The sequence below is a fragment of the Mauremys reevesii genome, linkage group 8 (assembly GCF_016161935.1).
Source record: "Mauremys reevesii isolate NIE-2019 linkage group 8, ASM1616193v1, whole genome shotgun sequence".
Classification (NCBI taxonomy): Eukaryota; Metazoa; Chordata; order Testudines; family Geoemydidae; genus Mauremys; species Mauremys reevesii.
The window spans coordinates 2,210,487-2,229,321 of record NC_052630.1 but is presented as its reverse complement, the minus strand read 5'-3'; the positions used below and the strand labels follow the sequence as shown (position 1 = coordinate 2,229,321).

Here is an 18,835-nt window from a genome sequence, read left to right as displayed (position 1 = left end):
CCTGTGAAAAATTTCACATATTCTTACCTGGAGATCTGATGCCCAGCATACAGCAGCAGTGCAGTCAGAAAGTACAGGTAGAGCTGAACCAGATGTTGTCTAGGTAAGGTTAGGAGCACAACACTTATGATGTAACCTGCAGCAGAAATCAGAAGTTGAAATAAAACCTCTGATGGTTTTTTTAAACTCTTAATAATCCTGCAGTAAGAGAGAGTGATGTCTATTATTATTTTTTTTAAATCATGCACCTGGATACAAGAGAGGAAAAACACGTAGTTGGCATACACGCATACAGCTCCATTCACTTCAGTCAAGTTGCATCTACTTATATCAGTGGTGAAACTGACCCATGATATTCTGGCAAGAGTCAAAGTGACTGAGACACATGAAAAAAGACAAGAGAAAGATGCGTGTCCAGGCTTCCCTCTTCTCTTGGACACATGTATAAGTGTAGATAAATTTCAGCACTAACATAAGCAAAATGCCTTCATTGTAGAGAATAAATATCAGTGAATATATCCACCACATTCACAAAATCATCAAGTTACAACAATACTGTTGTAAATACTGTAATGCATTACATAGGATACATTTAAAACCTTCATTTGTATTTCAAGCAAAATTAAACTTGTAAATTACTTCAGTTCTCTCACCATCCATTTTCACATCTGAAATCCCTGCTTAATACCACAATTTGAGACTGAAATGTAGGTTCTTCTCTATACTGCTCGAATTCAGGCAAATTCCCAATTGATACAGTTTCAAGCAAGGGCACGCGCCAATGGAGCAAATTACATCTTTCCTTACCTCCACTTGGGGTTTGCACTGCGGCTACTTCAATGGCTCTCTAGCATTTGCGGGAATTGATGAAAATTCCCAATGAATACACAGCTTTACTGTTCAAGAACACAGCCTGGTTAGTGAGTAGCTCAAAGCAAAAAAGTTGTTGGCTCTGAAACCGCACTGAGATTCTTGAATAAATATTCTAAGAATATATACGAGCAGTTCAATAACAATTAGCTATCATCAGACAACCTACCAATGTGGTAGGTCCCAATATTTAATAGGGTGCAATCACAAACTAAGACGAATGTTTATGTAGAAACATTCCAATTCTCCTCAACTGTCAGCTACTTAGTATTTCCAACCTCCAGTGGTCCATCTCTATAAAGCTCTGGTAAAAGTGCACTCACTGAAAAAAAAAAAACAAACCAGCTGGCAATGAGCCCATAGAAAAAACTTCAGACCCATAAAATAGCCAAGCAATCCACAGTCCATTCAGGCATGTAAAAACTTCCTTATTCCATGTAAGGACAGGTAGATAAAACTTACTTGCTCACCAATTTAAAAAAAAAATACATGTATAAATTTACACTTGTAACAGCAGAGCAGTTTATTATAATTTTCCAAACTTTCCTGAATCTTGCATTAACACCACAAAGCTGTGATAAATTAGACATTCATCTGAGAATTGCTATTTTTTAAAGTTCAAGGCACAGTTTACGCTCCCTACTGCAAACAGGAACAGGACTATAGTACCACAATTTCCACAAAGCCCTTGGATTTTTTTTTTTTTCTTCTGAGCTTTAAGTTCAATTAAATACAGCTATTTATGGAGCCTGAGGCCTGGCACCGAAACAGTTTGCTTACAGCAATTAGGATGCTTTAGATGAGCTACATACGTCTAATTAATAAAGCAAACAAATGTTCATGTCTTCTATTTCTTGGCTAAATAGAAAAATCACATTTTATCAGGTTTATCTTCCTCTCTATTCTCCACCTCTTCCTCTCTCACCAAACAAATAATTAACTGGAGAAGAGACCCACAGGGCTGGTCTTCACTATGAGGAGAGCCACACTGCTGCAATCAATTGCAGCAGGGAATTGATTTAGCAGGTCTTCACTAGACCTCTGTCTATGATGCACAGTTTCACCAGCAAAAGCTTTCTTGTAACTTCAGTCTGTTAAATACCTTGTGCAGCAAAGGTGCATATTATATGAAGTAAATTCCTCTGCAGATGAATGTCCTCTGCATCATAAATTTAACACTGCAAATGTAGACAAATCAGAAGGGCTATATTTCATGCCCTTTTTTCCCTAAATATAAGTGTTAAATTTATGATGCAGAGGACATTCTACTTCAAATAAGAGTTAAAGGCGATCATTTTGGGGATTAAAGTACTGGATGTTGCAGTCTTAATAATAGTGTTACTTTCACTGACAGCGGATAAGTTTGCAAAAATCAGAGTTGCTATTATGAATGTCATCTTCTCTAAAGGAAGGAAATATGATGCCCTACACCCTTTAGCTATTCTGCGCACACAGCATCTACCTACTAGTGTGGAAAATATTTGCATAATAATGGGCAACATATAAACATATATTACTGTAACCTTGCCTAACACTCCCTGAATGGATGGAAAAGCAAAGGGACCGTGCATTCCCCAGGAGCCCTGGCAGAATCAGACAATTTGGGGTCCCCCCTGTATCCTCACTTTAACTTCCCCGCCATTCCATGCTGGGCCACAATCATATCCCAAACATGCTAGAAAAAAACAGAGACATCACTAAAAGACTCAAGGAGAACAGCTTAAACGCAGCTAAATGAAAATAACGTACATTACTAGCCAGCCATGCATGACCTCCGTTACAACTTGTTGGTTCAGACAGATAATACCCTTAAGTAGTTGAACATTCACTGTTCCCCTACATAGCGCGCACTGTTTGCCTTTCAGCATCTTTCTCTTTGTGTCCAAGTCACTGTCCCACAGATGCATATTTTATAGCCCTTTACTTCTTTGAAGGGTAAGGCATCAAAGTCTTTGACATGCTGCATATTACTGCATCCTTTAGAACACTTAACACAATTCAAACTGTATCTTCAAGTTACAACATGTTATGTTTATGAACCTTTTTAATTTCCTCTTTTTTGCATGGTTACATTTCAAATATATTTTGCTCATTTCCAATAATTATTTGAAACAGTTAGGGTTTAGGTTGTGCATGGAAACTTTGCACATAAAAGTCAGTTAAGGAGTTTATAATATTTGTCTCAAAGAAAGAACAGTATCTCTTGGTGGTTGCTTTTGCAGAGCCACGTCAAAGGAACATTGCATCCATAAAAAAACAGCAGCTGTCAGTACTGGTTGGCAGGATGAGAAGGAGCCATACTTTAGAGGACCAGGAGGTAACTGCACAGCAGCTTGGATTCTTTCCAAGAAATGAATTTCCCAGACCTAGACTATCTCTGCCTCCAATCTCTCAGGGGAACTGACAAATTGCCCCACAACATCCTGTGGCAGTGAGTTATAACACTATGAACCACAGGATATGCATCAGATATCTCTGTGTCTCATGACCGAATCAAGTGCCAGTGCAGACATGGAGTGACAGCAAGCGTGGAAAACTCAACTGCTGGTCTGTATAGCAGTTGCACTCTATTGAGTTAAGCTAAAATGAGATGACTAACTCATGACAGCCCAATTCAAGAGTAGATTGCAGAGGACAGTCTTACAGTGAGACACTTAAGAAGCTCAGGCTAGTCTACACGGCAGCGCTTTAAGATGCCTTGTGTGGTCACGGTGCAGCGCTGGGAGAGAAAAAACCCACCTCAACAAGGGGCGGGGGCACTGTTTACACTGGTGTTTTACAGCGCTGCCACTTGCTGTGCTCAGGGGTGTGTTTTTTCACATCCCTGAGTGAGACAGTTGCAGTGCTGTTAATTGCCAGCATAGACAAGCCATCAGTCTATTTCGTTTATCCAAAATAAGGTTGAGAGGTGACTATCAGTGTAGAAGTATCTACCTGAGGAAGAGGTTTCTGATAAACTCATTTTCTGCTAGACTAAAAACATCCAAATGGTTAGAAGATGAAACTAGACAAATTCAGTTTAAAAATAAGGCACAAATGTTTAACAGTGAAGGTAATGAACCACTGGAACAATCTACTTATGGATGTGGCAGATTCTCCATCACTTGAAGTCTTCAAGTCAAGACTGGATGTCTTTCTAAAAGATGTGCTATAGGTCAACCAGAAGTTATGGGCTTGATGTACAATTTACTGCATGAGATTCTACAGCCTGTGTAACACAGGAAAGTCAGACTAGAGGATACCTTCTAGCCTTAACATCTATGAATCTAATCCCACTAACTGAACTTGTGTAAAAAGAATAGAAACTATTCTTTTTCCTCATATCTCACCTTAATTCTCTTTTATACCTCACTTGGACCACCAGGAACAAGTCCCTACCAGAACCCAACAAGATGGGATCTTCATAACTGGCAGACAAATATATCCCCTGCTGACCCTCCCCTCAAAATACAGCTTTTCTAACAGAGAAGCTGAAAGAACTTTAAGTGCAACATTATATAACATCTCCATTACACGTGCAAGACGATCTCCTGCATTAGATATGACCTATAGGCACAATTCATGAAAAATTTTCAAAGCTGAAATTAATCCACACGTCTAGCCACTAAGACTAGATATAATGTCAAAAGCCATATCAGTGTTCCCTACCAGCCAGCCAACAACAGTAGCAACAGGGGTAGCTTCTTCTGTACTCTCCTGCCTGTGTTAACTAAATAATTCTTCAATGCAGTGTTAGCGTGCTGGTTTTTAAAATTTAACACGCTTACTGGGAGCCAAGATTTTTGTAAACAATACCAAAGAACGTCTTCCTCAACAAAAAAAAAAAAAGTGTTTATGCAAGAGTTCAATAGATTAGGGAACCACAAATCAGCTCATTTATGAGCTAAGTAACCTTTTGGCAGACAGCCTCATAAATCTAGAATCAACATACTTTATCTTTAAAAAGATCAGGAAAGGCTTCCCAATCAAATATAATTATCATGCAACATTTGTGTCGTTCAAGTTACTAAGTGTACATTTTGCTCTCTTGGTACCATCAGTTACTTTGCACAATGCAGAAAATATACTGACAAATACACACACGGACATGCCAACATGCAAAAAACTATCAACTTTATAAACATATAAACTCTTCAGTACATACAGTGGTTATCTAAACTATCATACATGCCAATATGTCTTCCTGTTCTAATTATCCAAACACATTTAGTGTCATTCAATCATTTCAAATATCTGTTTGAAATTAAAAAGCCCAACTAGCACTGTACTCAATTTCCTTTATTCTGACGATCAGCAATGTAGGGAGTCAGCTATCTCCCTTGCTGGATTCTTTCAGAGAGCTCTCACAGTTCTTCCATGATAGTGAATTAAGTAACGTAGGCTCTTATCATAACTGAGCCTTTGGCTCATGATAGTCGTGACTTCCATGATGGTAAATTGGGTCATTATTGAAAGAACCAAGTGGGAGTAGCCTAATTATGCAAGGGGATGATTATTTCAACAAAATGCACTGCACATGTCACCGGGATATTGGAGAGAGCTTAACAATAAAACATGATTAAGATAATCAAAACTAACAGAAAATAAAGGTTTATTTGGTTTCTAAAGCTGTAACAGACTGGGCACTCTGAACAGAAGTAGGAGGAAAGAACTAAATTTTGCACAGAAGCTTTAAGTAGCAGTTTCAACAATCACTTTGGTTGTTGAGTCTGACCTTGTTGGACTATTCAGAAAATCTCATTTGTATACAAATTATCATATTAAAAGGTTGCTCATTAGTGAATTACACCCAAGAGAATCTTAAAAAATATATGCATTTGAAATCAATACACAGTATGATGTGAAGCAATGGTACGGATCTGAAAAGATGATGGTTCTGTTGACTGGGTACTTAAAATTAATATGGGCTGCTGCATTCTGGACCAGCACTCAAAATGTTACAGTAACCATGAAAACTCAAAAGGTTTATAAATGATTCCAAGTCTCTTTTTAAGCAGAGCTTTTGTTAAGAAGGTGTAAAAAGTGTGTTGACAAGTATCAGCAATATAAAGACCTAAACTTTGTACTAGGAAATATTATCTAAAGGAAACACCAAGCAGAGAAACCAGCTCAGCAAGAGCCTGGAGCACCTACTGGAATAGCAGTAACACAGTTTGGCAATCCACAATACTGAGAAAGGAAAGAAGAAAAAAAGACTGCTAAAATCTGAGTGTGGCAGGAATTCTTTAGCCCTTCTGTTGTGACTGTTAACTGAAACATATAAGGTCTTTTATCCAAGGAGCTCAAGCCAGCAAGTGATCTTGATAACATTACAGGGAAATTTTTGGAAGAAAAAAATAAGATGAACACAGTCCTATGACTTGGTCTTTACTTAAAAATAGCTATGTTTTAAAATAGAACAGTTGAAAATTTGTTCCATTACTCACTTAACTAAATCCTGCCTGAACATAAAAGTAAAGATAACTGTATAAATGTGCATTGGCTCAAGATTTCAGATCGCTTCAGTAAACAGAAGGGTGAATACTTTAGAAAGAAGCAGGGATATGAGATATGCTTCCCCCATCCTGCACCCTTTATTTGTTGGGAGGAAATTTGTCTTGGGAGTAGATTGACTCTGCTTCCCCTCTCAACCTGGAGCTGTGGATAAGAAGGGGGTTGTTGATATGTGTGTGTGCGCGCGCATTCCAGATATCTGTACCCTTAAATTGCAAGAGCAAATCTAGTCAGTAATTAAATTCACATTAGCCTAGACATAAGGAGGTGAAAATGATACAGCAGCATCTGATAACAGCGAGTTCAGATGGCTTCTCCTCCTTTCAACCCTCTACACAAATGCACCTAATATTATTGGCTGAGTGATTAAGGTATTAGCGACAGTTCAGGAAGTTGCCATTACATACTACTACTTTATGTCACAAATTTATATGTTCCATTTGCCTGAGAACTTAAACTCTTAACAGTGACTTTGTCGTTCCAAGGTCTTAACGTTTAGATGGCAAAGAATTCACCATTGGGTAGGACACTGCCCTAAATCATTCCCTGATCCCCTACTGTAAGCATGTTCACTCTTAAGCAAGTAAAAATGAGTTATTTAGTGCAATTTGGGAGTGCACTATATTAGTGCAATAATGACCATAATTCAGAATCACACCATGATTACAGGTTAAGGCTCTGGATAATACCTATTCTCTTATCTTCAACTGACTCACTATTTGCCCATCAGCATGCTACAGGCCTCCCATCACATCTCAGTCCTTTTAGAGGAAAAACATTATGGCTTCTGCCACTCCTCTGTCTTTCATCAAGGAAGAGCAAATAGAAGCAGCTGACTGCTCAACTGAGGAGGATAAACTTGGGAGATTTTGGCAGGAGCAACTAGCACTGTCTGAAACAGCAGGTCTATGTGACCCAAGACTGTACTAGGAAACCATTTCAACTTAGCAGTTTTGTTGCCAGCGTGACTAGTTTAATTTAGTTAAAAGAGTCTTTAAAAATATACAGTAAAACATTTAAAATCAAATTAGGCCCTGTCCACATTGCGAAGAAACTTAAAGCCTTTCTAAAAAACCTGTTTCTTAGCACAGCTTTTTTCCTAGTAATATACAGGGGCCCTAGTGACCCCCCAGAATTGCTACATTAATATTGATAACAATTAAGTACTTTGCAAACAGGTTCACCGTGTTCTGCCTCTCCAGAAACTGCTGTTACGGAGTCTCCCAGCAGGCATAGCAATGTTCTTTTATAGGAAAGGATGAAGGGGAGGATAAAGACAGCCAGGACCTGACCCTGAGTACTGATAAGCCACTGACAAAGGTCTCTATGGAGAGTTATAGGGGCCTAATACCCCCCCTCTGGGGTCACACCCCCAAGTACTGTTTATAATGAATATAAATTTTTCAACCTTGGAGAAAAAAGTTTAGATGAGCTAAAATAGAAAATAAGATTAGAGATCTGAATCTGCTGTGCTATGAAAAGACTGAATTATTTGCACTGCTTTTCATACTGCATGTAGCTGAAGGATCCAAACTAATTTCATTTTCCATTTGAAGTTGGGTTAGAGTCCTAGTGTATTTAACTTTCAGCCTGCACATCAAGATTACAAAACAGCGAAAGTATGTGCCACCATCCTTTAATTACTATCTGGCCAACAGACAATTGAGGGGTGCACTAAAAACTTTAGAGAGAATATTAAAGTGTGATTAAGTAGATTTTAAGGCCAGAAGGGACCCTGATTATCTAGTCTGACCTTCTGCATAGCCCAGACCATCAATTTCACCCAGAGAGATTCCTGTATCTAGTCCAACATGATGTGATTGAACCAGAGCATAGCTTTTAGAAATATACTCAGTTTTGATTTAAAGACTTCAAGTTATGGAGAATTTCCCACATCCCTCAGTAATCTGTTCCAGTGGTTAATTACCCTCACTGGTATTATAGTAACAAGGACTATCATGGAAATTAATGCATTATACTCTTGTATTAGAGTTACTTCCGAGTGTCTTAAACGTATGTGCAAGTACATGCTGTTCAACCTTTACCAAATGATTTTACTTCTTCTGGTGTATTAGGCAAAGGAATGACAATGGCTTAGGCAAGCCAGGTAAACTTGCCAGAAAGGAAAAAAGTCTAGTAGAGAGATCAATATTTTTCTTTCTAGAGAAAAATTCACATGCAGAAAGGCATAACCATTAACACAGTGTAGGACAGAATATGTGTGAGTGTACAGATATGCGTGTATATACACACACATGCTACCAGGGAAAGTGGCAGATGTGGTATATCTTGACTTTGGTATATCTTGTTTTTTGATACTGTCTTGCAAACAAACTAGGGAAATACAACCTAGATGGAGCTACTATAAGGTGGGCGCAAAACTGGTTGGAAAACTGTTCCCAGAGAGTAATTATCAGTAGTTCACAATCAAGCTGAAAGGACAAATTGAGTGTGGTCCCACAGCGATCAGTTCTGGGTCCGGTTCTGTTCAATATCTTCATCAATGATTTAGATAATGGCATAGATATTACACTTATAATGTTTGCAGCTGATACCAGGCTGGGAGGAGTTGCAAGTGCTTTGGAGGATTGAATTTTCATCCTAAGTTATATGAACAAACTGGAGAAACGGTCAGAAGTAAATAAGATGAAATGTAATAAGGACATATGCAAAGTACTCCACTTAGAAAGGAACAATCAGTTACACACATACACACAATGGGAAATGACTGCCTAGGAAGGAGTACTGCAGAAAGGGATCTGGGGTCATAGTGGATCACAAGCTAAATATGAGTCAACAGCATAGCACTGTTGCAAAAAAACCATCATTCTGGGATGTATTAGCAGGAGCGTTGTGAGCAAGATACGAGAAGTAATTCTTCCGCTCCACTCTGCGCTGATTAGGCTTCAACTGGAGTACTGTGTCCAGTTCTGGGCACCATATTTCAGGAAAGATGTGGACAAACTGGAGAAAGTCCAGAGAAGAGCAACAAAAATGATTAGAGGTCTAGAGAACATGACCTATGAGGGAAGATTGAAAGAACTGGGTTTGTTTAGTCTGGAGAAGAGAAGACAGAGGGGACATGATAACAGTCTTCAAGTACTTAAAAGGTTGTTACAAGGAGGAGGGAGAAAAATTGTTCTTTTTAACCTCCGATAGGATAAGTGGCAATGGGTTTAAATTGTTGCAAAAGGGCTGTTTAGGTTGGACATCAGGAAAAACTTGCTGTCAGGGTGTTTAAGCAATGTAATAAAATGCTAATCATGGGGAGTCCACAACCTCCATAGAAGATTTTTAAGAGCAGGTTAGACAAACACCTAACAGGGATGGTCTAGATAATACTTAGTCCTGCAGTGCAGGGGACTGGACTAGATGACCTCTTGAGGTCCCTTCCAGTTCTACGATTCTAAGATTTTGACTCTATAGTATGGTGCCCTGAGGGAAGAAATAAATACATATCACACACAAAACGCACTAGAGATTATAAAACCTGAAAATGCTCAGCCCAGTACTGGTCGTCTTTGTATACCACAGCACTGTGGCTGGAATCACTCGTGGACCTTCAGAGACAGGAACTGGACATTAGTGAAAAGCTTTTTTCTCTCTCTCTCTCTCCCCCCCCGCCCCCTTTTTTTTTAAAGCAGGTTACAAAATTAGATTAACAAAATGTGTCTGCTTAAGCTTGATGTTTCTATCGGGAAATGTTTGTCTGTGGTTTTCCTAGTCTATACTTACAGTTAAACTATGTACAGCTCAACTGGTGTTTAAAACTGTTGTCAGGAGCAGATAATTTTTCTTGTACAGATCTGGCTTCTTTTTTTTTTTATGAAAGAATGTGAGGGGGGAAGGGCCAGCCTGCAGGGTTAGCTATGCGCCAGAGGCTTTGGTTTAATTCCTAGTACTAATGGCTGGTGGGGCGGGGGTGAATCAAAACTGCAGTACAACCAACCATCTAAGAAACTCAAAACAGATCTGTTTCTGGGTTTGGGAGCTTGTATTGTATTTCAGTCCCTTTTGAATTAGAAATGGGGAGCACAGTTAACAGCCAAGAAGCTCCTATTAACAATCCCTACAGCTGAGCTCTGCAGATAACATTTCCTGTGTAGGATCTTCAACTATGGAAGTTGTTAAGTCTGCCAAAGTTTGCTGACCTTCAGGGCATTCTAAATCTCATCTTTCACCCAAGCATTTGCCTGAGGTGGACTGGCATATGAGGGGTGCCTAGTTCTGGTCAGGAAATTGGGTGTGTCTGTTTGAGCCTTTGCCCTATTGTGTTAGTGGGAATTAATTCAGTGACCACCACCAAGTGGCAGCAATATTTTTTCTGCTTTTGCTGCTGTAAATCCTGCTTTTGCTGCTGTAAATGTGACCAGAGGCTTAGCCAACTGGCACATTTTTATATCCAAATTTTAAAAGTAGATTTTTTGAAACGTGCTTACAGCAAGTTGCTATGCTAATCAAGCCCTTCATTGATAGATATCTTTCCCAAGTAGATTTGAAATCTCCCTCCTCTCCGCCCTCCCCAATTGGGAGGGGAAGGATTTTGTTTATCTCATCCTCCTCTGTGGTTTACAGAAAGTTGCACTGGCTTAGGTAAAGGTGTGTTTTTAAACTGATTTAACTAAATCAGAACAAAAACAAAAAAACCTGTGTGGACAGAAACCAATTTAACCATGGTAAAGTGATTTAGTTTAAATCAGCAAGGGATCAACTTAAGATAGGTCAATATAAGCCAAAGTTATAGCAATTTAAGAGTATCCACAGGGTTTTCTACAAATATAAACCAGATTCAAAACCGATTTTAGCTAAACAAGTGCAACTTTGTATAAAAACAATGTCATAGAATTTCTCCCAGAGCAACAATTACAAATTGGAGCAGTAGCAGCATAAAGACTCAATATTTTAAAAGTAAGAAGTGAAATTATCGATGTAGAAAGAAGCAAGGAGGAGGAAGAGAAGGCAAAAAGGGAAAGAAAAGTGAGACCGCATCATTCTAGGCACCCAGCTGAGTAATACTGTAGCAAATGACCATAAAGAAGAGTTGTTTCAGAGATATGATATTAAGCATATTTCTCTAATAATTAACTTATTCTGCAGCTGCTTTTATATTACAAACTGATTCTGTGAACTAAAATTCCTGAAAATATTCGTTGCAAGTGAACGTTTATTTGCACAACTGCCACCATATGCATTAAGTATCCTATAGTTATTGTAGGTATTGTCAAACGGGTACTACCCCATTATTCCCATCCCAACCTACCTCTCCCCCTGAAAGGCAGCTACTACTCCTGGTAGTTTTACATTAAAGAGCAGGAAGTATATTCCGGAAATTCTCCACAAGCCTCACATTAAATCAGCAAACAATGGGCCATAGAACATATTTTCATTTGTAATCAGGCAAAAATGTAATAGATAAAAAAAATCACTTGCTTACACCCACAGAGCGAGGATTAAAAACCTAGTTTTACTGCTCCAAAAACACAGGCCTTCATGTAGCGGAGCTGAAGGATATTTCCCACAGCTGGCTGTAGCTGCAGGTTCTCTTTATCCTCTCTAGGCCAAAGCAGTATTACAAACGTAGAAGTAAGTTACATACTAATGCCCCCCCAAAGTTATCATCTGAGTTTCACAGGAGTTCAAATGTGACAATGGGGAACCAATCTGTAATTAATCCACATACTGTAGCCAATCACACACACACCCCTTCAGAGTTGGTCCCAGAACCAGGATCCTTTCATCTCCCTAAAAACAGGCCTCTGGCATTTGAGCTTCTACTTCCAGTTCCCTGAATTGTGAGTAATTTATCCAGAAATTCTGTCTGCAGCACATGGATTTGTTACACACTCCAATCCACTGTCGGTGCTTGTACTATTTTGAAGGCTTAAGACTTTAACCCAAAGTGTCATATTGGTACTGAGTTCAAGTTATAAGAGTTTGAAAGCTGGTTTTTGTCAAGCTGCAGGCCACAGTTCAGAGGCAGCAGTTTATTTCCTTCTTTCTAGTCTTTTATTTAGCTTCAAGCAACTAGGTTAATTTTTACATCACAATTAACCATTCTGTCTCTCCTGTTCATCTGTCAGATGCACAGCAGTACCTGATAAAACCATCCCATTCTGGTACTCCGTTCTTCCCGTGCATTAGTAGCATTTCACCCAACTCATATGTGATATGTATCATAAATCCTTTTAAGGCTATGCAATAAACCTCATTCTGATAATTCATTAGGAGATTCTAGAAAGGGATCTCTGTACTGCTAGGATAAACAGCACCATTTTATTAGGCAGACCAAAAGAGATGTTCCAGCCAAAATATACTATTATTTTACTGCATTCTTAACATTCTTGCAGCAAAAATATTAATTTGAAACTATCATCTCTGTGAGGTGTACAGACTTACCCACATAGTGCATGTTGAGGGCCAAGTACTTGTATTGGAAAAGGGGATTGTTGTTGAGGCTACTTCTTTGGATCTGCTGGAAGAAGGAGCTGACATCCCATCTGTACAAGACATCCAAGAGCATGATGCTTGGGACCCTCAGGGCCACATTTAACACTGCCTCCAACTTCTCCTTTGCAGCCATTCTGTTCCTTTTCAATAAACTTGCAGCAGACTGTAAATAGCACAAGACAGACAAAAGTAATCAAATCAATCTCACTGTACAGCCAGCCATTAGGCATCATGAATGTATGAATGAAGAACACTGTGGGGCCATATATCAGTAAATGAATCAATTGAGCTAAACTCAAAAATCCAGACAGCATAGCTTTTGCTTTTTTGCTATATTGAGAGAAGTTTTGCTAGCTATTTTCCATAAGGACTTACTGTGCTTTTATTATTTATTTTGGACAATCTGAAAATGTGTTATGAAAACTCTCATTAGTAAACATACTTGGGTTTTAGAGCCAACAAAGAGCAGCAGAAAAAAACCTAGAGAGACCACTTGGTAATTCCCAGCTCAACTTGAAATCTTGCTCTATAGCCTTCTCAGATGAAGCAGCTTTTGAAATACATGCCAAGTAAAAATCGTTTTTTAAAGTGTTAAGCAACAACAAATTAAGCTGTTTTTGAAACAACTTTTTACAATAACCTTTTAGGTGGTGGTGTAGCCATGTTGGTCCCTGGATATTTGAGAGACAAGGTAAGTGAAAGAGTATCTTTTATTGAACCAACTTATGCTGGTGAGAGAGACAAACTTTCAAACTACACAGAGCTCTTCTTCAGGTCTGGGAAAGAAAATCAGGGCAGGTCTACACTTAAAATGCTGCAGCAGCACCACTGTACCACTTCAGTGAAGACACTACTATGTTGACAGGAGAACTTCTCCCCCTTGGTGTAGTTAATCCACCTCCCTGAGAGGCGGTAGCAAAGCAACACAGATGGGAGAAGCCCTCTCGTTGACACAATGCTGTCTACACTGGGGGTAAGTGCTTCACTTAAGGCTGTGGATTTTCTACAATCCTGAGCAACGCAGTTATACCAACATAAGTCAGCCTGAGGCCGGGTCTACACCGTAAAGTCTACATTAGAGCTTATGTTGGAATACTTTGTCACTCAGGGGTGTGAATAAGCCTTTCCTCTGAGCGACATAAGTTACACCAACAGAAGTGCTGGTGTGAACATAGGCTCAGGCCAGGTCTACACTGCAGACTTATGTTGGTATAACTATGTTACACAGAGGTGTAGAAAATCCACTCCCTTGAGTGGAGCACTTACCGATCTACCTCCTGGTGCAGACATGTGCCACTTGCAAGGTGATTTTATTATGCCGAGAGCGCTTCATTAGATGTGCTGTAGTGTGGACCAGGGTTCAGAGAACCTTTCCCAGACCTGAAGAAAAGCTCTGCATAGCTCAAAAGCTTGTCTCTTTCACCAAAGAAGTTGGTCCAATAAAAAATATTACCTCACCCACCTTCTCTCCATAATTGTAAGAGAGACACGGTGGTGAGAAAGAAAATAAGAGATACTACCTCACCCACATTGTCTCTCTAATATCCCGGGAGTGACATGGCTACAACACTGCATTGTACAATCATGACATTTTAGGTCTGCTTCCTCCCTGTGGCTTGAAATAACTTTAAAAGTCTAATCTTGCTTTTATTATTTGTGGCATTTGTTGACCTCTGTTTGTATATATTTATGCAAACATTTCTTTTAGATTAAAAAAAAAATCAGTAAGGCAGCTCCATCCTGATTATATTAATGTAATTCACTACAATGGCCCATTACAGTAGTACTCTGGAATTAGGGTTTGGTTTGTTTGTAAAGTGAGGGCTTGGCTACACTTGAGAGTTGCAGCACTGGGAGTTTGCAGTGCTGGTCGTGCAGCTGTGTAGGAACAGCACTGGTGTGTGGCCACATTCACAGCTACCAGCGCTGCAGTGTGGCCACATTTGCAGCATTTGCAGCGCTGCTGGGAGTGATGCATTATGGGCAGCTATCCCAGCGTTCAAGTGGCAGCAACACGCTTTTCAAAAGAGGGGGGTGGGGTGTAGTGTGACAGGGAGCGGGGGAAGAGAGAGAGAGAGGGGATTTTTGGAGCTGACACTGTGTGTTAGCTTACTGCCTTGAAAATCAGAAAATTTTCCAAACCCCTTACTCTTAATTGCAAACAGCCTGCAGACCAGATAAGCAGCATGGACTCCCTTTCTCCCCTCCCCCGTTTCTCTCATCAAACAAACACTCAACCCCTGTGAATGAGGTAGGCAGGGGGTTCTCTCATTTGATTCTTCACAGTCACTTAAGATTGATCACAGCAAACAGGAGCTGTGTTTGTTTAGATAAGCAGCTCCGGGAGCTCCGAGTTCACAACAAAACAAAGAGAGGCTGCATAACAAAACAAAAGAGTAATTTACTTAAAAGCATTCTGGGATATCTCCTAATACTCTGGAGGCCAATAACAGCGCTGGTGTGTGTCCACACTTGACGAGCAGCACTGGATCACCAGCGCTGCACTCGCTACACCCCAAGCAGACCAGGTGTTCAGCCAGCGCTGCAGCCAGGGAGTTGCAGCACTGGATGTGCCTTGCAGGTGTGGACAGTTACTAATTGCAGCACTGGAAAGCCTCCACCAGCACTGCAACTCACAAGTGTAGCCAAGCCCTGAGCTGTACTCATGAACTGGGCTAGATTGATAGCAGTGCAGGGTTTTGTAATTACCTGTTAATGTACCTCAGTCATAAACTGGAAAGACCCTATTAACAAGTGAATAGGTTTAGTCTCCGTGCACATTCAGCCCATGGCACCAGCTAAAAGTCTTAGCTGAAGGCTAACTGTAATGGTTTTCATGAAGACGAGACCTGTCCACTGTAGGAATGGCAATAAGGCAATGCATTTCACACAGATCACCAGCAACTCAATAACCATTTTCAGTTCACTCCCATCCTGGACCTATTTTCAGGTGAGTGGATCTGGAGAGGTGCTGAGAGAAGCAGACTAGAAGGGGAGGCTAAAACTATTAAATTTTTTCAGGCATCTGTGTGTTAAAAATTTTCCAATTTTTTTGTTTTCAGGATCAATTGCTATTTGAGGAACCTTTATAAGGAAGTCATTGTTTATTAAGTGAGGTGGTGAGAGAGAGAACAGGGCCTGTGGAGAGATGATGCAGCATGAGCATCTGTGACTTCAAACCCAGCAGTGGGAAACTGTTTAAGCAAGTGGAAACTCTCACTGTTGGAGATCTATGTCCCAAACCAGGCTCAAAGGGCTGAATGTCCCAAATATCAGAGGAACATTTCAGAAGAACTGTACTCTGTCCAACAGTCTGAACAATTTGCAAAGGCAAAAAGATGCCTCTCATTTTGAAAAAGCTGTGAAATGCATTTCAAAAGTGCAATTACTATTGGTATTTTTAAGACTATCATGACTGGCTATAAAAATAATAAAATAATGTGAACCAAGGCAATATGGAAGCCCAGCACAAAACTAAACCAGACTATTCTGCTGAAATATTAATGTTCTTCTAATATTGTTAAACTAATCACAGCAAGATGGAAAATGGTTTACAGTACCTTACTTTGGGATGCTGCTCATTGCAAACTTAGGTTTTATTTTTTAATCACGATGCTCACCACTACTGGTTGGCTATGAAATGCAGAAGTTTAAATTTAAAAAAATGTTTTAAAATACTGGAATTACATTTCAGTGCCATCATACTGGATGACATTAACCTCTGTGCAGAGGACTGGCATGAGGGATATGCACCACTTTAAAAGCTTGTCTTCACTGCATAGCTAAATCAGCACTGCTGGAAGGGATGCAGTGGCATTGAGTTAGTGGGTCTAGTGAAGACACGCTAAATAGATGGGAGAGTGCTCTCCCATTGATTTCTGTACTCCACCTCAACAAGAGGCAGAAGCAATGTTAGTGGGAGAGTGTCTCCTGTTGACATCACGTACTGCAGACCCCACAATAAGTAGATCTAAGCTACGTTGACTTGAGTTATGCTACTAACGTAACTCAAATTGCGTAGCTTAGATCGATCAGCAGCAGTAGTGTAGACCTGGCCTAAGTCTCACATAAGTCCTCAAAAATAAGATACTGTAAAAAAAATCGTAATTCATGGTAAGTTTTACAGGTGGGAGGGAAGGGTGTATTAAGACTTGCACAAGGCTTAGGGACACAAAGTGTTTTCAGCTCTAGAAGAGTTAAAGCAATCAGAGGCCAATACTGTCCACCAATGGTAGCCCACCTTCCACAGCTCTCAGGAAGATGTGTAATTATTTTTATATAGCACTTGATTTAAAAAAAAAAAGCCAAAACCAAGTAGTCCTGACAAATTTACAAAGTGGCCCTCTCACTCTGATCTCAGTAAATCATGCGTTGTAGGGTTTTTTCAATTTTATAAATTCAGACTGATTTTTGTATACAATTCCCACCCTTACCACTATTTTAACAGAACTGTAAACTCGAAACACAGCACATCTTTCCACCTCATACAAACACAGTAACAACCATACACCATAATTCCCACACAATATCTTTCTAAAAAGCATTACACAATAGCATGCAAGAAGAATTTTAAAAAGTCAAAAACAATATCACAAGTATCCTAAAATATGAATAAGCAAAACCACTGTCCAACAGTGTTAAAACACTGTTCTGACCGCACAAAACACCCTGCAAATAATTTACCATATATACTCGTTCATAAGCCAAATATTTTGGTAAAAAAGTGACACATCAAAGAGTGGGGGGTCAACTTATAAATGGGTCTACACCAAAATTTGATGATTTTAAACTCTATGGAATCATTGAATTGAATATCTAATACATTGTCATTTTGTTTACCTGGAGTGTCTGCAGGCATGGAGTCCCTCAGTTCTCTGTGGCTGCGGTTTGCCATTCACAGCCAATGGGAGCTGTGGAAAGTGCGCCACTTCCTGCAGCTCCCATTGGCTGGGAACAGCAAACCGCAGCCACTGGGAGCTGAAGAGCTCTGTGCCTGTGAACACTCCAGGCAAACAAAACATCCCGGCCCGCTAGTGGCTTACCCTAACAGGCCAGGAGCCAAAAAGTTTGCCAACCCCTGAAATATAGGGTCGGCTTATGAAAGGGTCATACAGTTTTTGCTATTTTTACCTAACCATCTTTGGGGGAGGGGGGGGTCAGCTTATAAATGAGCGGGCTAATGAACGAGTATATATGGTACATATATTTTTGCTGTGGTATAAATTAAAAAGGGCTTTATGTATTAAAATAGTATTTTGAAGAAAACAATTTTGGATGCAGGCTGAATATAGAGAAGAAAATTTTAGTCAGATTGATTTGAAATTGCAAGCCTATACTCAGAAAAAAAAAAAGTCAAGATAAATATCGTTTAAGAGCTTATGTGAAAAAAAGTTAAAGGTACTGTGAATTTTAAGTCCTGTTTTTTCCAAATACATAAATTCACCAATCCTTGGGGGAGGGTGGGCGCGGCCAAATGGTCTACACATTTTGCAATTTTTTAAAAGCATTTAAGGTACAGCTTGACAACCATGTTGATCTACAAGTTTGTACTATTTGTTGTTTAAAAAAGAAGTACACCTAGGGGGACACATGGACTTGATTAAAAAGCTCATATATCCAAGAGTCATATTTGACCAATCAGCTGTATGGCATAACATGTACATATGCAGAACAAGAAAAGTTAAGTTTCTATTTAAGGGCCCTATTCAATACCCCTTACACACCACAAACTCAAGCAGAACTTACCTGCTTTCCCAAACACAGAGTGCTAAATGGGGCCACGAATAACTAAGTTAATTGGGACAATTGGGCAAGCTTGCTTTTCCTTTCCAAATTCACAAACCTATACTTGGGAGCTTAAGAAAAGGGAACTATACAGTAGAACCTCAGAGTTACAAACACCAGAGCTACAAACTGATTAATCAACCACACATCTAATTTGGAACTGGAAGTATGCAACCAAGCAGCAGCGCGGGGGGGAGGGGGAGGGGAAAGAGATACAGCATAGTACTGTGTTAAATGTAAA

At 39.7% G+C, this 18,835-nt stretch overlaps 1 protein-coding gene across 1 annotated transcript in view; it reads right to left on the bottom strand.

Annotated features, from left to right (window-relative positions):
- Positions 1 to 18,835, bottom strand: part of RNF145 (ring finger protein 145) — a 61,289-nt gene that overhangs the window by 33,828 nt on the left and 8,626 nt on the right. The window contains exons 2-3 of the mRNA XM_039485471.1: positions 12,760 to 12,973; positions 28 to 136 (exon numbers count right to left, since the gene is read on the bottom strand). Coding sequence (XP_039341405.1) covers positions 28 to 136; positions 12,760 to 12,943 — 293 coding nt within the window. The 5' untranslated portion in view covers positions 12,944 to 12,973. The remainder of the gene's footprint in view (positions 1 to 27; positions 137 to 12,759; positions 12,974 to 18,835) is intronic.